Below are 20,818 nucleotides of genomic sequence, written 5' to 3'. Positions count from 1 at the left end.
CAGTCAGTCGGGTCAAAAGTGAGAAAAATAAAAACTCAAAATTTTGGTTTTTAAAGAACGGCATCTTGTAGATAATAAAAAAATACATCTTTTTTCTCAATGAATTTTTTTTGTAGAGCTAATATTTCTCATATTAAAAAATAAAAATCAAAAAATTTGTGTTTAGAAATTTAATTAAGTTTTAAAATGCAAACGGTCTTTTTGCATGCAAAATGTTAATGAATTCGCTCGGAATTTTTTATACATACTCATTTGGGTCTGCTGAAAAAGAGAAAGTCATAAAACATTTAAAAATTATTTTTTAATTGTTTTTTATTATAAACAATGACCTGTCAGCAATAAGGTTATCTTATTTTCGATGAGAAAAAGTATCGAGGGAAGTTTTGAGTTGAACAAACTTCCAGTGAGAAAGTTGTTCTATATTATTCAACGAAGTTTTTCTGAAAATTTCAAATAAATTTGTTTAAAAATAACAAAGTTATTCAATTTTTAAAAACTTCCTGCCGCGTCACGCATACGCCACAAGAGACAGCGCCGAGGACAGCGCCTTAACTTAGGCAATGTGGTGGCAATCTACTAGCAACAGCTATGTTGTTAATTTATTTTAACAATTTTTTTTATGTAAACATGGTTATTTCATCCTCTCCTAAAAATTATATATTATTATTAATAATATAATAAATTAAATGCTTAAAATTCAATTAGAAAACATTAATTTTAAAGTAATTTTAAAAATAAAAACCTTTATGTTTTTTCTAAACATTTTTACAACATTTTTAATCTTTGTCAATAATATTAATATAATATATTAATAATATTCAATAGATATGTAATAAATGAAATTATATTAAATATTACAAATTAAAAAACATTTAATTGAAAAACAATTTTTAACAATTATCTTAAAAAGTTGTTTAATAAATTTATTTATAAATAAATATTATTGTACGTTATAGTTGTTAGTTAGGAGATCAGTTATTTTTGATTTCTTGATTATTAATTTGTATTACAATATATATTTGTGTGATTTAATGCTTTTATCCAGTTTTGTTTATAAACAGAACAACAAAGAGTTTTAACAATATTTCAAAGTCTCATTAGAATTATAAGAATCCAGTGTTCGTTTGATTTTGTCATCGTACATTTGAATTTTCTTGATTTTAAGTTATTATAAAATAGTCGTAATTTTCTATTGTGCAATTAGTTTATATACTCTGATATATAAATTATATTTTCGTAAAAAATGGAAGAAAGTGGTGTTCTTGTTAGGGGAAGAAAAAGAGCAAGAAACGAAAACTTTTGGAAACAAAACAAAAGAAAATTTGATAAAAATATGGTAAGATATAATTTTTCTGTAGTTTATTATTTTTTCTATTACTTTGAGAAAACATTATACTTAAATGAAATACGAAAATAATTTTTTTAGATGATTTTCAAAAAAAAAAAAAATTGAAAAAAAATATTAAATTATTATTTAATAATAAAAAAATTTATTTGTTTAATTAAAATAATTTTGTAAATTTAAATCCCAATATATATAAAATATCTACTGCTTTAAATTAAAAATATTATTTGTTTGAATAATTATATCTAATTCAAACATATTTTCTGTTTTGGTTTCAACAAAAAATACGTTTAAAAATTTTATTTTTGATTTAAAAGTCAATTTTGTAAAATTTAAAATAAACCGTAACTTATGCTTGAATTAAATATATAATTTCTTTAAATGAACGAAATTTATGTGTTTCAATTAAATATAAATTTTTGACTGTATAGCAAAGTTATTTTTAAATTGATTTAAACGAAATTTTTTTGAGTCAAATAAATCGTTTTCTCAGTGTAGAATCACTAAAGGACAAAAAGTCGATTTTTTCATATATTATTAAGCAAATTTGATATTTTTTAAGTTTTTTTTTTACTTTAAAGTTTTCTTTTAACATTTTTGTTATCGTGAATAATAACTTTTATGGAAAACAATTATATTTTTATGTACTTGTTGTAACAGGGAGAAGAATATATTTCGGTTACTGGAAAAGTAATTCCTGCGAAACAATTTCATCCCGTGCAACATTGTTGCCAAAAAAATTGTTTTCAATCTATAGAAGATTCCGAACAAGAAAAATTTTTCACTTCATTTTGGAAAGCTGCTGGTGACTATAAGTCACAAAACATCTTGCTAAGTGGACTAATCACAAGAAAAAATCGAAGTTCGACTAAATCTTTCCAGACCAACGGCAAAATTTTGTGGGAATATTCATTTCATTCCTTATCAAATTATGTCATTGTTTGCCAAAAGTTTTTATGTAATTTGTTAAGCATAAAAATAGGAAGATTTACCACCATACAGAAAAAAATTATCAACGATGAATCGCTTCAAAATAATACGGGGAGACATGTCAATCACGTCATACGATTAACTGACGATTATAAAAAACTAATTCATGAACATTGTTTAAGTATTCCCCATTCTCGATCTCATTACTGCATAGAAAAATCAAAATTATTTTATTTTGAAAATTCGGAATTGACTTTAACTAAATTGCATGCTTTATTTGTTGAATATTATACAAATAGATTTGGGACTGCACCAACAATAAATAAAAAAACTTATTTTAAATATTTTAATAATAATTTAAATTTTTCGTTTGTCAAGCCCAAAACAGATGTTTGCGATTTGTGCTTTAAATACAAATATGTCGTTGAAATTAATGAGGAACTGAACCGACATAAAAAAAATGTTGAGGATCATAAAATTTTGAAAAAAACTATGCTGTCTGAAAATAATGTTTTATGCTTGGAATTTGATTTCGGTCAAAATTTGCCCCTACCAAAACTACCGGTCTCAGATCAGTTCTACAAAAGATTAATTTGGCTGCACATTTTTAATGTCAATGTTTTGGGTGGTCAAAAGCGGAGTTACATGTACAACTTCTTAGAAGGAAATTTAAAAAAGGGGGCCAACACTGTGTGCAATTTTATTTTTGACTCCATTCAGCGTGAACTAAGTTTTAATTGTTATGACAAAATATATTTATTTTCTGACAATTGCGGTGGGCAAAATAAAAAATATTTAATGTTATCATTTTTATCATTACTTTCTAAACAACTTCAAATTGAAATTTGTCATGTATATCCAGTTTGTGGGCATTCATTTTGCTCATGCGATCGAAATTTTGGCATATGTAGCGTGAAGAAAAAGAAATTCGAGATAATCGAAACAGACGATGATTATTTTGAAATAATAAAAACCGCGAAAAATCCGCCATTTATTCTTATTAATGATTCAGAAATAAATGTGCGTGATTTTGAAGTTTTTCTTCCACATGACGTGAGCATTCCTAAAGATGTAAAAATTAGCGAGGCAGTAAAAATAAAATATTTTCCGAATGGAGAATTCGAAATATTTAAAAGTTATGAAGGCACCCCTTTTCAGTACAGATTAACTTCGGATATTCAATTTGAAAAATTGTTAAAAACGGATCGAGCTCCTTCAGTAGGAATTAGTCAGGAAAAAATTAAAGATGTTCAGTCTTTATTTGCGTATTTGAGTCCCAAAGGCAAAATTTTTTTTAATGATTTAATTGGAAAGTCTTCCATCAAATCAGCGAAATGCAATTTAAGCAAACAAAAATCTGTAAAGAAAGTTAGGCAAATTTCAAAAACATCGAAAAGTTATTCAAAGAATACTAAAAATATAAAAACAGTTGTTCCAAAGATAAAAAAGTCATTAAAAAGGCTGTGAAAATGTATAGAAAAACTTTATTAATTATTAATTTAAAAACTTATTTAAACTTAAAAGTTATTGTTTTTAAAATTAATTAATAATACATTAATTTAATGTTACTTACAAACATAATGTATATAGAAAAAAAATATTTATGTTTTCATCAAGTAAAACTTACCAATATTAAATATTGATTGAAATTAGAAACATTTTAAAAATTAAATACTTTGCAAATATTACCAATAAAAAATATTATCTTAATATTTATTACATAATTAAAATGTTATATTAGAACTATTGACAAAGACTAAAAATGTTATAAAAAATATTGTGAAGAACCTTTAAAGGTTTTATTTTCAAAATTATTTTAAAATTAAATATCTTTTAATTTTATTTGTAGTGTTTAAACCCTTTTATTCAAACTAAGTTGAGAAATAATTAATGTTCACATTTGCGTTGAATACAAGTTATAAGTATTAAAAATTTTGCGGAATTGAAAAATTGTAAAAATAAAGAATTTGTTGTAAAATAAAAACATAAGTAGAAACGAAAATAGTATAAATATTGTATTATTTACTGTAATATTATTAATGATAATATTTATTTAACTAATTACATAAAAAGGGAAAATAAAAAATAATGAAATAACCATGTTTACATAAAAAAAATTGTTAAAATAAATTAACAACATAGCTGTTGCTAGTAGATTGCCACCACATTGCCTAAGTTAAGGCGCTGTCCTCGGCGCTGTCTCTTGTGGCGTATGCGTGACGCGGCAGGAAGTTTTTAAAAATTGAATAACTTTGTTATTTTTAAACAAATTTATTTGAAATTTTCAGAAAAACTTCGTTGAATAATATAGAACAACTTTCTCACTGGAAGTTTGTTCAACTTAAAACTTCCCTCGATACTTTTTCTCATCGAAAATAAGATAACCTTATTGCTGACAGGTCATTGTTTATAATAAAAAACAATTAAACAAAAAATAATTTTTAAATGTTTTATGACTTTCTCTTTTTCAGCAGACCCAAATGAGTATGTACAAAAAATTCCGAGCGAATTCATTAACATTTTGCATGCAAAAAGACCGTTTGCATTTTAAAACTTAATTAAATTTCTAAACACAAATTTTTTGGTTTTTATTTTTTAATATGAGAAATATTAGCTCTACAAAAAAAATTCATTGAGAAAAAAGATGTATTTTTTTATTATCTACAAGATGCCGTTCTTTAAAAACCAAAATTTTGAGTTTTTATTTTTCTCACTTTTGACCCGACTGACTGGCTTCACAACATTTCAGCCGAGCGTAAATCGAGTTATTTGATTGACCTCCTCAATTTTTAAAAAATTTGCAGGAGTTGAAAAAATTTTCAAAAAAATTTTATTTTTTAAATTTTTTAGTCAAATTGGTCGATTGCTGCAAACTTTGTATAAATTATAAAAATTTTCAGTTATATATCATTAATCGCAGAATTTAATAATCTTTCGAATGGTATATTTGTTAATTTTCTGACATTTGTATTTACAAAAAAATCGTGATTTAAAGATTGGTATGTTTTTGGGCCGTGTGCGTGCAGCCGTACCGATAATTTCCGACGGTAGTGTACATTTATTTATTTTGTTGTTAAAGATCTTTCTGACTCATTTTTATTAATGAAAGTCAAATGAACGTAAAAAATATCTCAAAATTAAAAAAAGAAATAAAAGAAAATCAGTTGAAATATCAACTATGTTGCCTCTGATTATTGTCCTTATAAAAAATAATAACACTTCGCTAACTGTTTATTACAATTAGATTTTGTTTTTTGTTTTCAGTTTATCCGTGAAGAAATTTTTGTCATTGTAAGAGAAGACAACTTTCAATTTTATGAAGCTGGTGTGAATATGTCGCAATATTCAAAATTAGAAATGATGAAGACTGTAGTAAACATTACAACTTCTTTGTCATACTTATTCTCATATTATGTTTTTCTTTCAAAACATAATTCTAAATAAATAAATTACCGCTTAATACCAATAATAACTTCGACATGCAGTTTTCACAACTTTATGAGCTTATTTTAAGATTGATGATAATCATTATAGCATCTGATTCAGCTGTGGGGATTGATCATACTCTTGAGTTTCAGGATAATGGTAAGATGATATGTATTTCTTACATAATTTTAAAACTAAACATTTATTGATACAATTTTTTAGGAAACTATATTTTATAAACTACAAAGAAACTCAAAGCATTGTTGTAATTTCAACGATCATAGGACTATAGACTTACAAGATATATTAACACACGCTTTTAAGGAGGAACCAGGCACACATTAAAAATTCACAGAAATTTCTGATATTTTGCAAAATGATGTATTTTGATGTAATAAATAAGTATAAAAAATCGCAAGTGCAAGGCAAAGGAAACTCAAACTCACATAAATGCTTACACGACAAACAGTTACACAAAAAATTATATAAGGACTCACGTTTCGATTTACAAAGTTTACAATACGAGTTTACATCAAAACGATAGATTTTGTTCTTTTCGTTTAACCCTGCCTAAATAACAATACATTTCCCATTTAATTAACATGGGATTTTTGCACTTTTTAGAAAAAAAATTTTATTTCGTTTATAATACTCTTTGACTAACCAACAATGCTTGATTTTGCTTCTATTATGATTCCTTTAGATAGAGAAATTTTCATATTATCGCGAAAAATTTATTACACAAGTTTTAAAAAGGTCCATTTCATTTTTAATGATTCTTCTGATTATTTTGCTAAATCTACTTATTAATTCATTTTTATTCGGTATTTCATTAAATGTTTCTTGTTTTATGCATCCAATTGGACCATAACAATAATTTCAATTCATAAACTAATCAAGAATCACACAGTAGACTGAATCCATTTCAAATCAGGCATGTCGACTAACTTCATGTTATAGAAACAAAATTATTTTCCTTGTCATTTTTTTTCTTTTGAGTATAATTTAATCACAGTCGGTCCACTCAATGCAATTTTCAATAACATTTAGCGTCCCCGCGAGAGCCACCTGGTTGAGGTATTTTTACTAATTTTCCCCTTGTCATTCAAAAATTATTTTTAAATTTCTTGAATTGTAACTATTTAATTAGATCAAAAAACGAATAAAAAGACAATTAAATAATTTATAAAATGAATTATATAATTCTATAATAATGAATACAAGATTAAACAATAATTTTTCTGGTAAAAGTAATTTATTTATTTATTTAATATTCCTTGACAATATAAATTGTACCTAATTTAAAAAAAACTAAATAAATTTGTCAAGTTTTGCATAAAGTATCATTAATGAAGAAAACTATTAAAAATGTATAATGACAATTATAAATTTTCATAAATTAACTAATAAAGAATTAATGAAATTAATAACAAATATACAAAATTAAATTCATCAAGAGTCATTATAAATTTGGAATTATAAAATTGTCTAGTATAACAATTATTTCTAATTTTCTCATAAAATGTATATACAATTTTTTGAAATTATATAATTATTTTCGTTGCACGTTGGTGGTTTTTTCCGGTAAATTTCACTTTAAAACTTAAACCTCGGGTCTTTTTCTGGAAATAATAATATACCTATATTAATAAAATATTTTATAAATAGTTTAAAATTTGTATTAATTTAAATTCACTGGATACGAACTGATTTTGAACTGCTTCCTTGAATTTTTTAGAAGCTAAGTAATGTTCGTATGCTTTGCGTTATATACGGTTGCAGTTTTTTATAATATTGCGACCTGACAAAATTCCATTTATGTGAAGGCACGTAGAATACAGTTTAATATTACGCATTCATTAAATCTTTTAGGAATTAATGATCGATGCTCTTGACAGGTGATCCATTCAAAATCTATTTTTAAACGCAAATAGTCAAAAAGTGTTTCCCGTAAATTATGTAACCATGCCATCCTAGGAAGAAGATTATTCACAACATTCACTGCTGTAGTAAACCCACGTTTAAAATAATCAGCAGCTGCGACATTTATTACTTCCAAATTGTTTTCATTTAAAAGACTAGCGAATTCATTTCTTCTGTCACAGAAAAATACATTTTTGCATTGAGCACAATTTAGATTTTTTAATGATGTAAGAATAGACCTAGCTAGTTCTCCTGCTGATTTTATTCTAGTTGCGATTCGTAATGGTGACCAACTTTCCCGAAATGATTCTTGTGGATGAATTGCTTCGTCGAACTCAGATAATCGATTACCATTGGCTTCTGTGTTTAAATTTTCGTGTTAAATCAAAATATCCAAAGAGGCTAAAGGTGTCGCATTGTCATTTAAGCAATTTGCTCCAATAGAGTGTTTGGAGGTAAGGTTTGAAATTAACAGGGCTTTATAAAATCCCTCAGTTTGGAAGCAAGTTGGAGTAATATTTCGACCCCTACTACTCCTAATACTTCCAAAGAAATTTCCAATGGGATCTTGATTAATATGACCAGTTTTCATACATTCAAAGCCCTTGGTTTTCAAAATCTTCCATAATTCTGAAAAACCTTCCAAATTGTACATCCAGTTAATGAATGATGGAGGATAGGATTAAGGAATCTTATCCGTTTTTGAAACATAACGCATACTACGCATTTTACGTAATGCGTTCTTCCAAAATTCAAAATGTGGACTCGTATCAGTGACCACTTGCATTAAAGGCTTTTCTTTGACAATAGGATCATTTTCATTTTTCCTGGCATTACAAGAATCGAATCTTTGGTCCGCAAAATCTGCATAGCTAGCAGTGTGTATGGCGCATGGTTCCATTTGCATTGGTCCTTCAAATATATTTATTGGTCCTGTAAAACATAATCACAATTCTGCCAACTTTTTACATTAAAAATAACAATAATTAATAATTAATTAAAAATATCGTAAATAAAATATCACTATTCACAAATATAAATAATAAATATGGTCACTCTTCACATCCATCTCATAAGCCATCTCATATTCCATCAGCGATTAGGTGGATTTCATTTTTTTATAATTTACTTGGTTCAATGCCATTACGAAGACAATTTCCAACATATTCAGTTCGCAATTCTTTAATTGCCTTTACGTTGGAGGTTCCTTGGTCGCACACCGTAACTACAAGTTCCAACCCAGAGTCTTTAATAAATTTGACGTTCTCTTTAATACATGCCATTAATTGTACATAAGTGGTTTGAGAATTACAAAAATAGTAAGAAAGAGAGAGTTTAGTGTTTTCTAACAACGTTCGAACCATGAAAACTAGCACATGATCAGCAAAATTACTATTCCTTTTATTTCCAAAATCTTTAAACCCTATTATCCTATCTTTTTTGTAATTATACCACAGATGTGCTTTAAGATGTGCCTCATTCCAGATTAAAAGTGATGTTTTTTCTTTCTCATCTTTCATACTACCCACAGCATCATTTAAAATATCTCCAATATTAGTATTGATTCCCGTATCTAATTCCCCACATAGCACCATATTTTGCGGGAAGCTAACGGGAAACTAACCATGTTAGCTTCCCTTGGCCTATAAATGTCCTACGCTTTTTAGTTTTCCGTGTTAGCTTGCAGAAAGTTATCTAAGAAACTTTTCTGAAAACAAGTAGAGAAAAGTTCTTTAAAACTATCTCAGGTAAGTATCTGTAAGCATTAGAAGTTAGTTTCTAGTAAGCGTCATAAGGTAAGTAATATAATATAAATTGATATTATACAAATAATCATTTACGGTATTTCCGTAATTATCTATTTCATTTTCACTTAAACTTATTTAATATTTCAGTTTACTTAAAGCTAAAAAAATTGTATTTATAAATTTAATAAAAATATAAAATAAAAAATATTTCTCTCTATAATTTATTTATTGCCGCGAACTGATTACTTATTTATTCCTCAATATCAATATTATATTATTGAAGAATAATTTTGAAAATAAATTTGGAGGGACTGTGGGTAGAACCCGGGTTCACAACGCAGAAAGAAACAACCTAACCAACTAACCTAATCAACCATGTGTAGGGAAGAATATTTCGGGTCCTTTTAAGCTTCAAGTGATCTCATTGGTTGGCGTCACTAATGGCGGGATAATTTAAAAAAGGATTCACAAAGATAATTGAATTTTCTCATTACAATAAATAATTTAATTTCTAATATTATTTATTAGTTAAATCTTCAAAAAATAAGAATAAATAAATTATTAAAAATGAAAATATTAAATTAGAAAGTTAATAGATAAGCATTAAACTAAACTTTTGTTACGTACAAGGTACTTAACAGCTAATATTATTTTAATTATTATCGTTTGATAAAGCTACAAAACATAGGACAGAAATAGTAAAACATGTTTATTATTAAATACTTTATAAACTGTTTATAAATTAGATGCATAAATTTATGAACAGTATTAATTCTAAAATTTTTATATAATAAATGAAACCTACATTTGAAAATAATCAAAAGTAATGCATTTCACACATGGATTGAGACGACCAGGGTGTATACGTGCACATCCACTGATTCCGATGGCTACAAGATCTAACACGACCACACCCTTGAGTTCTTCGCGTTACGGGCACACATACAAGCATGCTACACATGCCTCTGCTCATTGCCTTGTCTCTCCTATTGTCTTTTCTTGTCTCTCCTTCCTTTTTCCCCTTTGGGCCTACAAACTTAGGGACTAGAATATCATAACAAATGCACATGCATTTGGAGGCTGACTCAACGCTTTATGAAGCGTATATATTTTATTCGTTTTATGCACTATTCCAAATTTACAGAAAATAATTTGATAATAGCTAAACATTTTATTGTAACTTATTATTAACAATAAAATGCCGGAGGACTGTAAGTTGCATGTATATGTGTATATGTATAATTATGAATGCAAAGTACATATACTAGTAACTTATAAAATGTAGGATCAATATAACGTTATTTATACAACTTATATTAAACACTTATAACTATTAATAAATTATAATTATAAATAAAAAATTCTTTCTTTACAATATAATTATAATTTATATATTTAGTTGTAAAAATAGTTTCTAAAAAGTATCAAATTAACAACGCCGTTTCCGTTCTCACGAAAACTGCATGCAATCAGAAAAGTCAGCATAATGCAAAGTCCAATGGGCCTTAAGAACATCCCTACTTCTAATTCTAAAAATCCTTAGTTGACAAATTTACCCCACTTTGGCATTAGGACAAGGAGTAGAGGCTTGTCGCAATATTTCCATCGCTGCTGTACAATTTTCCTCTTCAAGCGATCAACACCTGTCCTGGCTGCGGCCTGACAGATCTGTTGATCGCAAGAAAGTAGGAAATGCCGCGACTAAGCCCGTCTGCGCGTCGGGCCCCCGCGTATAACATATCAAGTACAACGCGAAAGGCAGACGAAAAATGTAATAGAATCTTCTAACCGACGGAGTCCAGTGAGAGCTGTTTTGAGTGAGATTCCTATTAATTAAATATTTAACAATTGTGAATCTTGTTTGTTAATCGGCCAGTCCGTACGTTTAGTACCTGCGCCGTCTCAATGCAGTGGCCACACAAAATTCGCGACTTCGCGTAAATAAAAATTGGTCGCATAGACGACTTAATTTTCGACATTCAACTTGTGTTTTGCCCGATGGAGGATCCCTGTTTCTCGACCGGCCAGTCCGCGCGCGTAGCGCCTGCGCCGTCTAAAAGAAATTATGCCCTGTCGGTAGGATTAAGGATTTTAGCGGTAAGTCTGTATCGTTTCAATGATTTAATGTTACTTTTAACTTTAATTCTCTTTCAAACATGTGCAAGTTTGTAAATTTCTTAAAATCTTGTTAAAATAAAATTTTAATGTGAATGCCAAATCTGATTTTATTTATTTTAAAACTCCTGAAATAAATAAAGTAAATTGAAATAATTATTTATCAGAGTTAAAACAAAGCAGAAACGGTAACTTTTAAAAGTAGGCTTACGAACCGACACAATTAAACAGGCCTTAAAGACCCTGGCAGCTTGGTCCCTCCCCAAACCGAATTTAAATAAGAGCCATCTCAAAAGCTCGAATAAAAGAAACAACATAAATTTATTATTCTTGTTTGTAACACTTTATTTTTCTCCTTACTTAATTTGACTTCACTTCTATTCGCAATTTGAAGTTAGTTGTTTCTGTTTGCATTTTGTTCTCTAGTTTTTTTATAATTAATTATTCTTTTTAATATTTTAATATTTAAAATTAATGAAAATTCTAATGTATAATAAAATGCTTTCAATATTAGAAAAGCAATTAAACATAATTTTTGTCAATTAAAAATATTCCTTATGCGTTATTTCTTGCTTAATTTTATAATTTTTAACCTGCAATAATTTAATTTTTACAAAAAAATAAATCCAAAATTTTCAAAATAATTAAATTTTTTGCGAAAAATTAAAATAAAATCTTTTAAAAAAGTTTATTCTTACGCAAAATTTAATTAGAATAATATTTAAAATACTAAAATTTTTATAAAGAGTTTTACCAAAATTTCTTATAATAATTTAATTCTATTGTGAAATGTTATTAATAGAATACGTTAAGAATATTAAAATTTCAAAAAAGAATAGCAATTTTTATTAATGAATTATTTAATAATAGAAATAATTTATTCTTTAAATTATATTTATTTTACTATTTTTTATATCATTTTTATTTTATTTATTCATTTGAAATGTTTTTATTTAAAGAATCGATTTTAAAAAAAATATAATTTAAACAATAAATTATTTCTATTACAGGATTGCCAGAGGCAAGGGAAATCACGGAAAAGTCAGAGATTTTTATTAAAGTACTGGAAATAATTAAATTTTGGATAAGTTACAAACGATTGCAGAAATTCAATTATTTTTAAAAGTAATGAAATTCTTCGCAGAAATTCAATTATATTCAAAAATTAAAAAAAATTCTCCTCAAAATTCAATTATCTTTAAAAATAATAAAATTCAATGATTTTCAATATCTAATATTTTAATAAAATTTTTCAAAAGAATTCAAATATTTATAAAAAAATAATCATCAAATTCTAAGCAAACATTAAATTATTTTCATAAATAATAAAGATTTCACAGGAGTTCAACTATTTACAAAATTTTTTATAAATTTCTTCGCAATAATTCAGTTATTTTCATAAATAATATTTTTTTAAAAAAATTCAATTATTTTCATGAATAATAAAACTCATCATAGATTTCAAATTTTTAATACAATTTTAATTGAATTTCTCGAAAAAATTAATTATTCTTGAAAATTTTATTAAAATTCCTCGAAAAAATTCAATTTTGTTGATAAAATTCTTTATGATAATTCAATTTCGAGAAACATTTATTTATTCAATAAATTATTTATTTTTATATTTAAATAATTGAATTCTTGTAGAATTTTTCAATAAAAATTGATTTAAAAATGAATATCAGTTAAAATTTTAGATATAATTGAATTCTTTTGAAGAATTTTAATCAAATTTTTGAAAATAATTACATTTTTCGAAGAATTTACTTAAAATTGTATAAAAAATAATTGAAATCCTGTGAAGAATTTTATTTATTTAATCAAAGTAATTGAATTCTTGCAATAAATTATTTCAAATTTTTGTTTAAATAATTGAAATAATGTAAAGAATCTTACCTATTATTTATGAAAATAATTGAATTCCTGCAATGAATTTTATTACATTTTTTTAAATAATTGCATTCTTTTGAGAACTTTTATTAAAATAGTAGATTTTGAAAATATTAGAATTTCAACGAAGAATTTCATTATATTCGTGAAATGTAATTAAATTCTTGCAACAAAATTTTTGAAGATAATTTAATTTTTCGAGAAATTTATTAAAAAATGTATTAAAAATAATTGAAATCCTGTGAAAAATTTTATTATTTATGAAAATAATTGAATTCGTGCAACGAATTTTATTATACCTAATGTTTGTAAATAATTTAACTTTTTCGAAATATTTTATATTCCGAGTCGAAGACTCGGAGTGATTGATATCTTTATGTTTTATAATAATATTCTTATATAAGTTGTTGAATTTTAAAAATGTTTGAATTTGAATGTTTTGAAGAATTTTAATTTCTATGGGAAAATAATAATTAAATGTTTATTTAAAAATTTAGTTATTCATGTTTGCGAATAATTTTACAATTAAGAAATTCGTAAGTAAATGTAATACAATTTTTTTTTTATCTAATAATTTTTTAAGTAAATTAATTTTTTGTGGCAACCCTGTAATATTAAATAATTCATTAATAAAAATTGCTATTCTTTTTTCAAATTTTAATATTCTTAACGTATTTACAAATTTTATTTTGCAAAATTTATCAATAAATCAGCAAATGTTATGCACAGAATGATTTACTATTATTATGCAAATAAAAAAATAAAAATGTTCATAATTTTCAATTACTTTCAAATTTTCGATTGAAATTATTAAAGAAACTCCATTATTTGAAAAAAAAATTCAATTGAATTTAATTAGGATTTTCAAAGATTTTAATAAAATTATTCTTCTCAGAAATTCAATTAGTTTCATAATTAATTAATAACATTTCACAAAAGAATTAAATTATTATAAGAAATTTTAATAAAACTCTTTATAAAAATTTAAATATTTTAAATATTACTTTAATTAAATTTTGCGTAAGAATAAACTTTTTTAAAAGATTTTATTTTAATTTTTCGCAAAAAATTTAATTATTTTGAATATTTTGGATTTATTTTTTTGTAAAAATTAAATTATTGCAGGTTAAAAATTATAAAATTAAGTAAGAAATAACGCATAAGGAATATTTTTAATTGACAAAAATTTTGTTTAATTGCTTTTCTAATATTGAAAGCATTTTATTATACATTAGAATTTTCATTAATTTTAAATATTAAAATATAAAAAAGAATAATTAATTATAAATAAAACTAGAGAACAAAATGCAAACAGAAACAACTAACTTCAAATTGCGAATAGATGTGAAGTCAAATTAACCCTTTGCGGCATAGTGGTAACCCAGATTACCAACTTTTATATTCTGAAAATATCTGTTTATATACAGTCTTTTTCAAGTAAAATCAAAAAATCTTTGTTTATTAATAATCAAAATATTGTTGAATGTCGAAAAATTGATAGTAAATGAGGTTACGTGAAATTATAAACAACTATAAATAAATAAATTAAAGATCAAAAAATTTTTTTTAAAATTAAATCGAATTGATTGAAAGTCTTTACTCGTGGGTTTTTGGGGTCGCTGATTACGAATCTGAAGTCCGTTTCCCAAAATTCAAAATGGCGGATCCAATATGGCGGACAACGAAATCAAAAATTAATTATAATGGCTTGAAACAGAATACTCGGGGGTTTTTAGGGTCGCTGATCACGAATCTGAAGTCCGTTTTTAAAAATTCAAGATGGCGGATTTAATATGGCGGACGAATTTTTTTAGAATTGATCGAAATCGCTTGAAAATAGTTACTCGGGGGTTTTTGGGGTCGCTAATTACGAATCTGAAGTCCGTTTTCCAAAATTCTTGATGGAGGATCCAATATGGCGGACGAATTTCTTATAATTGATCGAAATCGCTTGGAAATCGTTACTCGGGGGTTTTTGGGGTCGCTGATTACGAATCTGAAATTACTTTCAATAAATAAACGTTAATTTATTGAATAATTGTTCCGTCGGCATTTGCGTTACCCGATGTACACCGCGGGGAGGTTGCACGATCGGGTTTTGTACATCGTTTAGCCCTGAAAAGGGCAGTTTGGTAAATACTGTTCAAAACTTTATAATAATAATGAAAATGAGCTGTTTATTTCCTAATAAAATTAACTAATTAATTAAAATCAGCGGATTTTAATTGCTATTATAAAGTTTTCATGTGTTTTGCTTTGAACATTAATTGAATTTTATTTTCAGCAGTGGTAAGCAGCGAAGCAATTCGCTTTCAGCAAAATTTATTTGCTTTAGTCCAGTTAGTATTTTAGTGTCTTTGAACTCTCAACAGTGTTTTGTTTATTGTTTGTTCTAATCAACGTAAATATGCGTTCAGTCAAATATTGCTGATTTATAACTTGTCTTTTTTGCGATTGTCATTTGTTTCGTCAAACTATGAATAGTGTTTTGTTTATTGTGTGTTACCATCAACGTAGGTATGCGTTCAGTTAAATAATTCTGAATTAGAACTTGTCTTTTTTACGCTTGTCATTTGTTTCGTCAAACTATCGATAGTATTTTGTTTATTGTTTGTTACCATCAACGTAGATATGCGGTCAGTCAAATAATGCTGAATTAGAACTTGTCTTTTTTACGCTTGTCATTTGTTTCGTCAAACTATGGATAGTATTTTGTTTATTGTTTGTTACCATCAACGTAGGTATGCGTTCAGTAAAATAATGTTGAATTATAACTTGTCTTTTTTGCGCTTCTCATTTGTTTTGTCAAACTCTGAATAATGTTTTGTTTGTTATCATCAACGTAGGTATGAGTTCAGTTAAATAATTCTGAATTAGGGCTAATTTTTTTTTCTTGGTGTCAATGCGTATATTTTGTACAAAGAGAAGAGATTGAACCCAACTTTGACTTCGAAAGAATTCAGGTTACGTTTAGTAGATGAAGTGGTAGGACACAAACTACCAAGTTCAACTGTGAAGAAACGTAAATTGAGTACAATCTCTTCTTACAAACCAAAAGTGTCAGAGGAAAAAAGAAAAAGTCAATCAGCTCATATGCCTGAAATTATCGCTTCACCTAGACGCTGCGCTTATTGCAGTACTAAAGCCGACCAAAAGCGAATATCATGGATGTGTAAAACTTGCAATGTACCACTCTGCCTGCTTCCCACAAGAAATTGCTTCGCTGCTTACCACTGCTGAAAATAAAATTCAATTGTCCAAAGCAAGACACATCAAAACTTTATAATAGCAATTAAAATCCGCTGATTTTAATTAATTAGTTAATTTTATTAGGAAATAAACAGCTCAATTTGATTATTATAAAGTTTTGAACAGTATTTACCAATCTGCCCTTTTCAGGGCTAAACGATGTACAAAATCCGATCGTGCAACCTCCCCGCGGTGTACATCGGGTAACGCAAATGCCGACGGTACAATTATTCAATAAATTAACGTTTATTTATTGAAAATTATTTCAGATACGTAATCAGCGACCTCAAAAACCCCCGAGTAACGATTACCAAGCGATTTCGATCAATTACAAGAAATTCGTCCGCCATATTGGATCCTCCATCTTGAATTTTGGAAAACGGACTTCAGATTCGTAATTAGCGACCCCAAAAACCCCCGAGTAACTGTTTTCAAGCGATTTCGATCAATTCTATAAAAATTCGTCCGCCATATTGGATCCGCCATCTTGAATTTTTAAAAACGGACTTCAGATTCGTGATCAGCGACCCCGAAAACCCCCGAGTAACTATTTTCAAGCGATTTCGATCAATTATAAAAAAATTAGTCCGCCATATTGGATCCGACATTTTGAATTTTGAGAAACGGACTTCAGATTCGTAATCAGCGACCCCATAATCTCCCGAGTAACGAGTTTTAAGCGATTTCGATCAATTCTAAAAAAATTTGTCTCCCATATTGGATCCGATATTTTGAATTTTGGAAAACGGACTTCAGATTCGTGATCAGCGACCCCGAAAACCTCCGACTAACTATTTTCAAGCGATTTCGATCAATTCTAAAAAAATTCGTCCGCCATATTGGATCCGCCATCTTGAATTTTGGAAAACGGATTTCAGATTCGTAATCAGTGACCCTGAAAACCCTTATAAGCATTTGTGATTTTTAAATTAATGTCATAATGTTATGCATGCCGCAAAGGGTTAAGTAGGGATAGTGATGCATACGATCCGAGAAAATCGTTTACCTCGTTCAATTTTTCTCGATTTGTGAGAAGTTTACGATATATAATAAACAACATTTCTTTTGTTTTTATCGTTATGAATCGTATCGCAATTACGAACGAGAACTCGTATTAAAGGGTTATAACAAAATATGACAACTGATAAATGAAATTTTATTTAATAATGGAATCTCAAGATAATTTAGAAGTTGCTTTGGAAAGTAGTAGCACGCAAACAATTGGGTATATTTTTATTTTTTAAATATTCTTGATTTTTGTAAACTTATTAAAATTTTTCACATAAATATAGCAATCATGAAACTGATATACCGCCATCAACTGAAGCTTTTAAATACAGAAAGCGCAAAGCAAGTGCAAAATCATTAGAATCTTCATTTAAGTACTCGATTGTAGATGGATTGAAAGTCGGTACCTGCAAACTATGTATTGAAAAAACAATTATTATTAAAATGAAAGATTCAAATACGACAGGTTTAAGAAGACATCTTAAACATTTTCATCCAGAAGAATTCGAAGAAACTTATCCTAACCAGAAGCAAAAAGTTCATGTAAATTTTATATTAATTTAAAAACAAATTTAATTATATTAAATAGTTCTTATGAATATAAAAATTAAATTGTAAATGTATTAGTATTTAAATTATATTATTATGGGTATTTATTATTATTATTATTTTTTTATTTATTATTATTATTATTATTTATTATTTATTATTTATTATTTATTATTTATTATTTATTATTATTATTATTATTTATTATTTATTATTTATTATTTATTATTTTATTTATTATTTATTATTTATTATTTATTATTTATTATTTATTATTTATTATTTATTATTTATTATTTATTATTTATTATTTATTATTTATTATTTATTATTTATTATTTATTATTTATTATTATTTATTATTATTTATTATTATTTATTATTGGTATTTAAATGTATTGGTACAATATTTTAGAAAAAAGAAACTGAACCTCGGTTTTTAAAATTATTCGGTTTTTAATAATTTAAATATAATTTATCAAGTATTATATTTGTTGAAAATATTTTTTAGAATTTTTACAATTTGATTTATTCTACAGACTTTCGATCAAGAAACATTCAATAAGATGACAGTAGACTGGATAACACTAAAATATTTAACCTACTCCTTTTTTGAAGATGACGAGACACAAGAATTCTTTCATTATTTAAATCCTGAGGTTAAACTCCCGATGCGTAACTATTTGAAAACAGAAGTGGAATTTAGATTTGAACAGAAACAAGATATTGTTATGAAAATCTTGAGTTCAAATTCATCTCGAATATCTTTTACAATCGATGGCTGGTCTTCAATAGCACATCGATCATACTACGGTATCACAGGACATTTTATCAGTGATGACTGGAGTTTAAATTCTCTTGTAGTTGATTTTGTTCCGTCCAATGGTCATCATACAGGGCGCGATATTGCTGAAATTTTTTTTAACTCTCTGGAAAAATATAATTTACTCTCAAAATTACAAGGCATCACTGTTGACAATGCGTCGTCAAACACCTCATTTATGGAGTACTTGTCTAGATTAATACCTGAATTCAATGCTTATGAACAACATTATCGATGTTTCGCTCATATTTTGCATCTGGGTGTTATGGCGTTCCTTAATGTTCTCAAAATTGATAACATACCCGAATCAAATGAAAACAGAGAATTTGAAGAATCCGACAGCGACATTGAAGATGAAAATTTGAATTCTGATGAAAACGAAAGAAAATCGCCACTTTCAAAACTCAGAGCTTTGTTTTCTCTACTCAAAAACTCCGAACAATGGAAAAACAAGTTGCATGTTTGCTGCAATGTCTGTAACGTGAAGGCCTTGTCACCAAATATACATGTTGGAACAAGATGGAATTCAACATTAGCAATGTTAATGTTTAAATAATTTTTAAAATATTATTTTTTACTTTACTATTTTTTCTATTCTTATATATATATATAATTATTTTAATCATAATGATTCTAAATTTATTAGGTTGACTCTAGCATTTGAAATGAAACCAGCGATAATCATGCTCTGCGAAAATAATATTAAATTAACGAAGTATATTCTTAACATTCAAGAATGGGGACTTTTGGAAATTGGATCCACATATTTACAGGATTTTAAAATTCTATCAGATAGACTAAGTGGAGAAAAGTATGTCACATTGCCTTCAGTAGTAATTGGTTTCAACATGCTGTTAGACAAGTTGGAAAATGCAAAAAACGATCTAATTTTGAAGGACAATAGAACGCCAATGGACGATATCCTTTTGGAAGCTCTAGAAAGATTATTAGAAAAACTGTTGAAACATTACCGAAAATGTCACTGGGGATATTGTGTAGTATTGCTTTTAGATCCCCGTTTTAAAAAAGAAACGTTCCAATTAACGCAATGGGGAAAAGAAATGGCCAAAGAATCTGTGAAGAAATTTGAGCAAACATATAAAACTACATATTACAATAAACCACAGGTATATAGCAACTACAAAGTCTATACTAGGGAACCTTTTTCAGGGTGGTAACTAGTTTTAGTTTACCAATTTCCCTGACAATTTACTACAATTAAAATTACTATCCCTGACAAAATTCTTTTTACAGGAAAATTTATAAGTTTCAATAAATTCTAAAAATTACATTTATAACCCTTCCTGAATTAAATTATTTTCTAGAATTTTCAACTAAACTTTATCTCTGAATCAATTAATTTAAATAATTTTCTAAAAGTTCTTCTAGAATTCAATTATATTTAAAAAAGAAAGATAATAGTTTTTCAATTTTGAAAAATTTCTAAACAATTAAAATTTGCTAAAATCTTTTGAAAATAATTAAACTTTTGAAAAATATAAATAAAAATGATCAAATGTTTGAAGAATTTTAATTATAAACAGAACAATGATTTCTCGACAATTTAAATAAATTTTACCAAAAAGTAAATTTTTATTTACATTGCTCGAAGATTAAATCTTAAAAAATTATTATAAAACAATTTTAATAATTATTTTTTAAAAATATTTTAATGTAATTTTTCGAAAGTAATTAAATTTCTGAAAAGAATTTTTGTATAATTTAAAAAACTAATTAATTGATGATTGGTTTCCTCAAAATGTTAAAAATAATTTTAAAATGTTATTATTTTTGTATTTGAATTTTTGAAAA

General features: G+C 26.4%; 1 protein-coding gene across 6 annotated transcripts in view; it reads left to right on the top strand.

Annotated features, from left to right (window-relative positions):
• LOC122507833 overlaps nt 1–20,818 on the top strand; it is a 701,895-nt gene that overhangs the window by 137,481 nt on the left and 543,596 nt on the right. For all 6 annotated transcript variants that reach the window (XM_043620759.1, XM_043620763.1, XM_043620764.1 and 3 more), the window contains one exon: nt 5,540–5,860. In XM_043620759.1, coding sequence (XP_043476694.1) covers nt 5,755–5,860 — 106 coding nt within the window. In that variant the 5' untranslated portion in view covers nt 5,540–5,754. The remainder of the gene's footprint in view (nt 1–5,539; nt 5,861–20,818) is intronic.

The sequence above is a fragment of the Leptopilina heterotoma genome, unplaced genomic scaffold, assembly GCF_015476425.1.
Source record: "Leptopilina heterotoma isolate Lh14 unplaced genomic scaffold, ASM1547642v1 Lhet_510, whole genome shotgun sequence".
NCBI classification, from domain to species: domain Eukaryota; kingdom Metazoa; phylum Arthropoda; class Insecta; order Hymenoptera; family Figitidae; genus Leptopilina; species Leptopilina heterotoma.
Note: the sequence above shows the minus strand (reverse complement) of the source record. Positions and strands in the feature narration are given on the sequence as shown.